Below are 9,719 nucleotides of genomic sequence, written 5' to 3' on the forward strand. Positions count from 1 at the left end.
GGTCGTCCTGGAGAAATCTTAGTGCAGCCGCGTCGCCGGCACTGCAAATTGGTGAGCATTCTCCTGCTTCCAAATTTCGTCTAAACTGAAAAATTGAAATATGTTCTCGTTATTTATGAATTCCTATCGTCGATGAACCAAAGAGAGAAGAAAAAAGTTGAAAAGTGCCAAAATGGTGGAGCTTAGAACACAAAAGTACGATTTTTAGGCAAAGTTTTTGAACTTTTTCATGCAAAACTAATTGTTTAACTTAATGTTTTTATGAATATTAAAGGTTCATCGACGATGGGAATTCATAAATAACAAGAAAATATTTCAATTTTTCAGTTTGGATGAAATTTGGAGGCAGGAGAATGCTCACCAATTTACAATAAGATGCCTCCAGGACGACCTCTACAGGCGATATATTCAAACCAAAAAATAATTTTTTTTATCTTTAAACATGTACTAATAAATGCATCAAAGTTTTATAATGATCCGCTGTGTAGTTTCTCCAAAAAAATTCGTAAAATTATACCTTATTTTCAACGTTCTAAAGCAGGCTCCCCCTTAACGAAATGTCAATACGTGATGCCCGCGAGAGCATGAAAATTTCGGCCTTTGACGACGCTTCCGAGTGCTCTCGGCGAGAAAAACATTTCAATGTAATTACCTACATAGCGACTGAGAAAAATTATATTTCTTTATCCGTCCTTTATCCTCGGTTCCAGCGATGCGTATCATTCAAATCGCATTAACGCAATTACACGAAATTTATAACGCAACCGGGAGCCGGGAACAGTGCAGTTCGCCAAGGTAAATAGAATCCATCTCGTGAATCGTGAACAGGAGTAAGTTTGATCGCAGTGTTGCTAAGTGAAACGAGAATAGACATCTGAGCAAAGTTCCACGTTAATCCAATACAGAATTACACGATACTCGCGGATAAATAATTAACGAGACGCACGCACCGAACAAACGCACCGGCGATTCCGCGAAAATTCGTTTGGCGAGCATCATCCGCAATTTCCGACCAAGTTGTCTCACTTTTGTACTACGATATTAATCAAACTTCGTTTCTTCGTTGTGTAAAAGGAAGAGAGAGAGGGCCGGGGCAAGATCGACACGACGACACATCGTTGTTCCTCCTGTCTATCAATTATCGACTCGTACACATGCCGAGGAGAGGCGTACTGCCAGTGTTGCGACACTTACACCAGCGCAGAGGCCAACACCATCGTAGCGAAAGCATGTCCTCGTTCTCTTCACATATTACACGTACGCATGCACGTGTGTGTCGCTTGACCGGTACGTTGGGACAACCACGACACGACCTAACGATGGATGGGTCAGGCGTCGCCGTAAAAGGCCATTAATGTCCATCGCTTGCGGATCGTCATCGGTGTATCGGTGTCTCTTTTAGCGGGAAAAGCGATGGTAATCTCGACAATTTTCCAACACGCCTCGAGAACGACGTACATGCGCACGTACGCGCGTGCGACGATTCCGGGTTTCCCGACGATTTCTCGAATAACGCAGTGCACGCAGGCACTGCACGGAATTAAATTTCATCGAGCGCGCGTCATCGCCGAGTCTTCATTTCCCGTGCAACGTCTGCGTTTGTCGCTCATTCGTCGCGCGGTAATGAGACACGAGGAATCTCGAAGCGTATCCAGTCATGTCCGGACGTTTCTTTGTTCCGGGGTTTAAGAGTCAATCCGACGTGCGTATCCGGCGACTCGCACTCGATTCAACAACGCGTGGGAAAGTAATTGGCAAACGTGCTCGTCAAGACGAAGCGTCCGATGCTGAATGGAGCGAGCGTAAATTAAACCGTTGCGTTGCGTTAAAGTGATCAGAGACGAAAACAGATTTCGCGTCTGTAGAGAGAAAGAGAGAGAAAGTCTCGATTCCCGCGAGACCGCGAAAACGCATATCGCGTGCTTCGATAACGGAGCTCGCGCGCGAAGAAACTACTTTTTCCTCTCGCAGCCAACGTTGGCGCGGCTCGTGAGGAGGCGGCGGCGGCGGCGGCGATATGGGAATATTTATAAGCTTCTCTTATGGTTAAGCGTCGAGGCGGCGAAGCGGCCGAGCGGCCGTACCCGTGCGAGGAATGCATTTTCCGCGCGAAGACAGCGAGATTATTACGGGCGATATTTCATCGGCCACTAAAACCGGCCGGCTTGCGGGACGGCCTGCTCCTCTCCTTCGCCGTTGCTTGCGTTAAAGGTCGCGCAATTGTAAAATGTAACTACGTGTAAGCGCGGTGTACGGGATTTATGTCCGCCGTGCCCGCGCGAGCACCGCCTGCCTTTCCTCCGAAATTTATTCCTCCGCGCCAAATTCCGCGGAGCGCTTTTTGCGAGACGTAATATCTCTTGCGCGAAAGAACGGATGTCGTGGAAGCGTGTAGAGAACAATATATATATATATATATATATATATATATATATATATATATATTGTTCTCTTTTTTTTGCTGAAACATTATAACGGAGGTTTCGAAATTTTCCAGCGTTTTGATTGCAAGTCGCAAACGGGTACACGGTATACCGACGAGCGGCTCTGAAATATTCTCAAGTGCGGCAAATCGTCTGTCAAGCGCCGACGTGAGCCAGCATGACGCGAATATCATTGTGCAAACTTTACCGTGCGGCTGCAAGGTTTAACAAGGTACGTTACGTTCCTTCGAGGTAACCCTAAGGCTGTTTTTCGATAGCGGAACACGGATGACGTGCTTCCACGATCGACCCTCTCGTCGTTCGTCGAAGAGGGCTCGAGCTAACACACTGTCAGTTTTCTATTTTACCTTTTTCCTTCGTTTTTTGTAAAATCTTTTTTCTTCTTTTTTTGCATAAACATCGTAACGATAGAGAATGGTCTCCGCGAATATTTTGCTCAATCAATACCTGCATCGCGTGCCCCTTTATGAATTGTTATCCTAGCCATTAGTCAAGGTATCGTAAAAACTGGCGTTGCAAAACGTACAAATATTTTGTTCGCATATTTGCCGGCGTCAACACCGCGACCACCATTATTAGATCGGCCATTACTCTAAATGTCAACGTAAACGCAAACAAACGTAACGTGACTTTTTGCGATATAAAATAGCCGCTCGCTAATTAGCGACACTCTATGAATTAGTAATAAAAATATATATTATACATGAAAAGAAAATAATACGTAACGTGATTAGCGTCCGCGTCGCGCAGCTTCCTTATAAGTCGGCTCCATTTACTTAAAATCTACTTTTTCTCATCAGCCAATTAGCGAGATGGAAGGGCGCGCGCTCCGAACTTGTGACTCTTTCAAAAGTTCCCATTAACAAAACTAACAAGGAACCATCGTTAAGAATGCTATCAGGTATAAATTCAATCTTTAAAAGCAATTCTTTCAACGTAAACATCCTCAGCGTAAACGCGTCGCGCAGACGGAAGTTTACGGGCAAACAAAGGGAAAGAATAACGAATAAAGATCACACGTTGCTGCTTCCGGCGCAACCGATAGAAGCTGAGAAGAGCGTTTTGTTATCGCTTGGATAACAAAAACACGTAGATCGATGGAACGCTTATGGGAGTATCTCTTCTCAAGTACAAGGGACGAGATCGCTCGACGCGATCATGCAACCCGATGTCGCGTCAGGACTCACGAGAACCCAAACGGAAGCCCACGAACGGCCGAGCGACGGAGTTTCGTGGCAACTTCGGAATCGCAGCCGTCCGTCGCGCCGAGATGCGTCCTCGAGTCGCTATTAAATCGCCGTTGGAACGACCGACGCGGCCGTGCCGCGAGAAGCGCAGCCCGCTTCGCACCCCGGTTTGAACACCGCTGGTTGGCCCGAGACGCCCGAGAGTGCGGGAGTACCATAATCGCCGCGACTCTTTACGCGAGGGAAAGCGGCGCGTTCTTTTTCCTTTCCTTCCCTTTTCTCTTTGTCACGCGTTCGAACGGCTGTCGCGTGCTGGAAAGCGGAGCCGCCGGGGTCGCGAGCGCGACGGTCAGGAGAGAGAGAGGAAGCGCGCACCGTTTCCCTCCGCCGCCTCCGGCGTGCGCCCGTACGTATGCATACGTGCACGAGCGTGCGCGCGTTGCGTGGCGTACTCACCTCGGTAGCGGCGTTGCATCCCGCGAGGATCACCACGGCCGTGCTGATCAGAATCCAGTGTATCCTTGGTCGCATCTTTCCCCCGTGATGGGCCCCGCTCGCGGTGCCCGCTCCGTGTGCACGCGCGCGAATCGAGCCGGACGGGCGGCGAGGAATCCGCGTGAGAGCCGTGGCGTCTCGGGGCAACGCAGGAACAAACCACTAAAAAAATCCTCCGGAACAACAACGCGACGCACACCACACTGATCGATGAGCCGCGAGACACTAGCGGCGCGACGATCGCCCGCTATCGTCGACTAGACGGCCCCGACTGGCCGCCATGCTGCCTCCTCGCAGCGCCCGCGACGCGTCACCTGCCGGCGACCAATGGCAATCGCGCGCCACCGGCGCGGTCGGTCCGCCACGCCAATCGTTACGCTCGCCAGTCGCAAACGTTTATTTCGAACCTCCTTACAGCGGCATCGCGCGGCAGTAGACGCGAGAACGTATTTTTTATGCACGATCAGCGTTCCGACTAACGGCTGCTAATTCTTCTCATCGTCGGCGGACGAGTCCCGTTCTAGGTCCTTCAAAAATCTCAGATTCTCGCTTATGCCGCGATTGTATTCCTCGATCTTGCTCCGCATCGCCTGTACCTCCCGCTGCATGTTCTTCACTTCGTCCCGAGTCTTCCGCTTGACGTCCCTTAGTAATTTCTTGTTCTAGATATCAACGTCATGTTGCAATCATTTTAATTTCGTGCAATATTCTGCGGAGCAGTACCTGTCTGTAATAATACTCCGTTTCGTACGCGACGTCACCGAACGACGCTTGTTCCTTTCTCGAATCATGCTTCCTTCTTCCGTGAAAATATTTGAAACTGAAGAAGAGACATGATGACGTTTATAATGACAATTACGAAAGTACCATAACCAAGAGCATAGGACTGAATATAAATTAAGAATGCGTGTTGAAATAATACCTGGGCGCACATTCGTGTGCATTCGCAAAGAGACGACGGAGCATTATTCACCAAATTTAAATTAATATTTGTATATGTATGATTCGGTAGGATGATATACACTTGATTCATAAATTTAAATTATTGCGAGAAAATATTTTTCGGAAAGTTACACGAGACAAAAGAAATTCGCATCCTACGAGACTCGAGATCGAAATGGCGCGCGATTTTCACTCGCACTACTTACAACTGCTTAAAACAAGATTAACAATAAAAAGACTTTTATTCTTAAGTATAATTCTGCTTTTCAAAAACATGCAACAAATACAAAGATAGTTTCTTTAAGATAGCCAGCCCATGTAATACTCAAGAAAATATGAGTCAATGTTTAAATAATGTATATCAAGATTATTATATTTATAATATCTATATAATAATATAATTTATACAAAAAAGATGCTGCGATACTCTGTTATCTCTACTATTCTCGACTTTTTTTACATTGAAATCACTGAAATCAGGAGTATCACACTAACGCAGCTGCTTCGTTCATTTTTTCTGATCCATGTCTGTGATCCGTTTTTTGTGGCGGTTTATAGCTTCCTGGTGGCGCTTGATCTGCTCCTCATGGAACGAGATCTCATCGTGGAGGCCCTCCCGCATCTTTTGAAACTGTTCCTTTTGCTGAAATAACAGTTTGCTCGTGTAACAGATGAGCCGAATTATTAACATACGCAAGATAGTATGCTAGATCTACTTACTAGATTGTAAAAGTATTGATCTTCATGAGCAGCTTCCATCTTTCCGAAGGAACCACCAGCGTCACGAATAGCACCACCGGTGCCTCCTCCCTTGCCAGCGCCAGAGCCGCGTTCTCCGACCATTCTCACTTGACTGCAACAACAACCAATTAAAATAGCGTAAAACAATTGGAAGAAGAGCTTGCTTACAGAAGAAATAAGGCACTGCTTAGGGGTTAAGTCAAGCTACCAAAACTATTACATAATTTTGATATGGCGTCCATACAAGTCGATTACATGTCGCAAGTCTGCATCATGTTAGAATGAAACGTCCTCTGCGTTTTTACTGCGCAGAACTTCTAGACTCAAAAGAGCAGAGGGGCAAATGTTTTATCGCGTACGAGAGCGGTCTCGATTTTTTTTCAAGACAGCAAAACACCGGGTACGAAGCGTGCAACTTGAAGACACGTTCGCCGAACCATCGCTCTGTCTTCGACAGCTGTCGCGGAGCTTTTCCGATACCTTAGTGCAGAGATGTTCCGCGAAAGCGTGATGGAAACCGCTCGTTGCATCTTTCGATCGCGAAATACTTGCTACTAGAAGAAGATAGCGAGGAGTTGGCAGACCGACAAGTACGACCCGCAGCTCTGTGTCATGAACGAGTCGCTATTCTGAGAGCGCAAAACGCACGGTCGCAGCGTGACGGCGCCACTGCGCAGGCGCCGCGAGCACCGTGGATCGCGCGAGTTTAAATGCCGATAATGCTCTTCAGCTCCTCCAAGAGAGGATTAGTTAATCAGTATCAATTAGAACACCGACGTGACTACTTATTTGTCAAAATTATTTATAAAAATTATTGAATATTTATATAAATTAGCTTGACCGACTGCACCTGTAGTATTCGGCGGCCTGATCCTCCATCAGCTGCTTCTTGATCTCGGATGTCTTCAGCTCGTTGAGCGCGGTCTGCTTCTGCAGCTCGGCGCGCTCCAGCTCGACGTGCAGCGTCCGCAGCTTGATCTCGTGCTCGCGTTGGGTCGATTTGAAGAGCCACATCGCCCTTTGCAGCGAATCCGCCTGATCAGACGCCGGACCGTTCCAGCCGACGGAAGCGGACGGCGTCGCGGTGCACTCCGCCGCTTAAAAAGCAAAACACTCCGCTGCATCGTGCCTGCGCAGTCATCGTTCATATAGAAACTCAGGGGGAAAAGCCATTGAATACCATCGTCAACGCGGGACGTCGATACGCTGTCGGAGCAGGCGGTTTTTTGTCGCTCGACAAAATCCGCGCTGTCCGCAGCGATCCTGCGACGACGCTTCGGCGACGGGAAGTCATCCGACAACTTCCGCGACAGCTCACCGTGACTGCTCTCATCCTCGGTGTCGCTACTAACCTCGATCTTGATCTCTTGCCCTGGCGCCAGATAATCATCTCCGTAATTATTGCCCGACAACATGGCGCGCGAAGAAATTGCGAATCCCATACAGCACGCAAAGATTGCATATATATTGCAGGAATCTTCCACCGCAACGTAGCAACATTGCAAATTCACTGCGAAATGTTTCTGCAGCATTGCTATGGGATTGCAGGAATGTGAAAATGTCCGCTTTTCGGAACATTGCAACGAAACGTCATAATAATATTGCAATGTAATGAATTTGCAATAATTATAATTATTCATTATTATATACTTTAAATATTTTTATTTATTAACATAAATAGACAATTATATGTAATATAACAATAGTAATAAAAAATGAAATAAACATTTTCTCTATTTTTGTTATAAAAAAGTAACTGTTCTTTATAAAAAAAAACTTAAAAATCCTCTTCTTGAGATATTATTTTTCCTTTAATTATGTTAAAATATTTTTCCTTTAATTAAATAATTGAATCTTCTTCGTTTTTGTTTGTATGTTGCCTGTAAAAATAAAATAGGAATTAAAATTCATATATTAGCATAAAATTACATAAAAATATACATACTGCAAGTATGTATAGAATTATATGTAAAATGACATAAATATATAAATCTCTCAATCCTAACCGGAGCTTGAGCAAGCCACTTGGAAATGCATTCAGCAATTTCTGCATCAGTGGCATGATTGTGTATTTCACGAACAGCTTCTATAACAGAAAAAGTTATTAAAAATATTACAACTATTAATATGCAGTTTTCTAATGAATTTCCATAATTTTGAGGTTATAGTGATATAAACCGTGAGGTAGGCAAATAGAGTGATTCTCTATTATAATTAATTAATAGATACAAGATTAACAGCACACAAGTGCTATAATTAGACATAATATTATAAAAAAGTACTTACCTTTTTCTTTTACGTAACTACTTTCTTTTAGAATGATGCTCGCGTCGTACAACCACCATGTTCTTTAGATAGTCGAAAGAGACAAACACCGCATGCACATATATATTACCGAGCTCAGATTCTGGTCATCACACATCATTGATCGAATAGATTTGGACGAATCTCGTTAGGATAGGAAGACTCCAATGTTTTAATAAAATGAATTATTAATATGAATTAATTAAAAATTTTGATTGTGCAATGTTTCCGAAATATTAATGTCATGTTGCTACAAGTGTGCTGGTATTTTGCGGATATATATCTCTGCAATGTCTTTGTACTGTTGCATTGCAATTTGCAACGTTGCAACGTTGCTGCAATGTTGGTGCAAGCTTCTGTGCTGTATGGGATCGCGAGGATCGCGTTTACCTGATGTTTCCAACGCGGGCGGCAACGTCAGCTGGTCCAAGATGGCACGTATCGCCGCGCGGCTCGTCGGGTTCTCATTGTCCTGGCTGCTGTCATCCGAACGGTCGATCTCGCCGTCGTTTCTCCGCACGCTCTCCATCAGTCGCCATACCTCGACCGAGAGATTCGACGGCCGGGACTTGGCGGCCGCTTCCGGTCCCAAGGTACGTACCTGCGCGAGCAATAATGAGAGAAAAGCGAAGAAACAAAAAGAAGAAATGGTCTCTCGGGACGACTCTCGAATAGGAAATCGGTTAGAAGATCGCATCGCGGCGCACCTTCTCGCTGTACGTGTACATCTCTAGTCTCGCCTGCGCCTTCATCCTACGCCATTGTTCCCTGATCCTGACGATGTCCCGGTCCGCCGAGAATCTACCGCGAAATGCACAGTAGATCTGTTGCCAGGCGAGGGACTTCATCGCGGACGCGGCCGCGTCGATCTTCTTGTTCTCGATCGCGGCCACGTGGGTCTTGATCAGCGAGAACAGGGCGTTCTTCTCCTCGGGGATCCAATTCTGCGTCCTCTCCCTCTTCTTCAGCAGCACCGTGGTCGCTTCCGAAGACATATTCTTCTCCTTTATTGCTCTCACTTTGAAAGGAGAACACTGAGCTCCGCCCAATTTGAAGTTAATCCACGCCGCGGATCCACGGATACGAATGTCTCGTACACGCACATTGACCCGCCGTTGTTTCGCGGCCTCGTTTGCTTGTTTAAGCGCGGTTTTAGAACAGTCAGCTGTTTAGTTGCTACCGGCGTCGCCGACTACCGCGTTTATCGAGTGCCTCGAAATTCTCGAAAGTCTACCGCGATTACGATTCTACGTAGAATTGTGTTCGTATATTCTGTTGTGCATGGCACGTTTGTGCGTATGCATGTGTATGTCGGGCTATCCTTCACAACTTTACATAAGCGCATAGACAGATGCATAAGGAATGTGATTGGTCCGTTTCCTTATGCACGTGCTTGCAGACCAATCAAATTCCTTATGCGTCTGTTTATGCGTTTATGCAAATTTCTGTGGGATAGCCATACGTGTACTTCATTACTTGCACTATACAATTAATTGTATATTGTTCACGCTCACACATAGAGCGATATTCATAATTCAATCATGCTCAAGGTCCTCTTAAGCGCTCTTTACATGAACTCTGCAGATACTAATTAGCCAATCAGAAA

The 9,719-nt window shown here is 45.8% G+C and overlaps 3 protein-coding genes across 3 annotated transcripts in view; all 3 read right to left on the reverse strand.

Moving 5' to 3' along the window:
* LOC105277576 (syndecan) overlaps nucleotides 1-4,407 on the reverse strand; it is a 70,588-nt gene extending 66,181 nt beyond the window's left edge. Inside the window, exon 1 of the mRNA XM_011336014.3 lies at nucleotides 4,088-4,407. Coding sequence (XP_011334316.1) covers nucleotides 4,088-4,162 — 75 coding nt within the window. The 5' untranslated portion in view covers nucleotides 4,163-4,407. The remainder of the gene's footprint in view (nucleotides 1-4,087) is intronic.
* A 204-nt stretch (nucleotides 4,408-4,611) lies between these two features.
* LOC113562255 lies at nucleotides 4,612-4,960 on the reverse strand (the record flags this gene model as incomplete). The annotated part of the gene is made up of 2 exons (XM_026971059.1): nucleotides 4,612-4,788; nucleotides 4,850-4,960. Coding segments are annotated over 2 exons (288 nt in total), but the record flags the coding sequence as incomplete, so codon positions are not given.
* Nucleotides 4,961-5,291: 331 nt separating this feature from the next.
* On the reverse strand, nucleotides 5,292-9,512 carry LOC105277577. Its single transcript, XM_011336015.3, has 6 exons — nucleotides 8,821-9,512; nucleotides 8,504-8,714; nucleotides 6,990-7,181; nucleotides 6,660-6,906; nucleotides 5,789-5,921; nucleotides 5,292-5,711 (listed from the first exon to the last, which is right to left on the reverse strand). The coding sequence occupies exons 1-6, from the start codon at nucleotides 9,106-9,108 to the stop codon at nucleotides 5,577-5,579; spliced, it is 1,206 nt and encodes a 401-aa protein (XP_011334317.1). The 5' UTR covers nucleotides 9,109-9,512; the 3' UTR covers nucleotides 5,292-5,576.
* Between the last annotated feature and the right edge of the window lie 207 nt (nucleotides 9,513-9,719).

This window comes from Ooceraea biroi, chromosome 7, assembly GCF_003672135.1.
Source record: "Ooceraea biroi isolate clonal line C1 chromosome 7, Obir_v5.4, whole genome shotgun sequence".
Classification (NCBI taxonomy): Eukaryota; Metazoa; Arthropoda; class Insecta; order Hymenoptera; family Formicidae; genus Ooceraea; species Ooceraea biroi.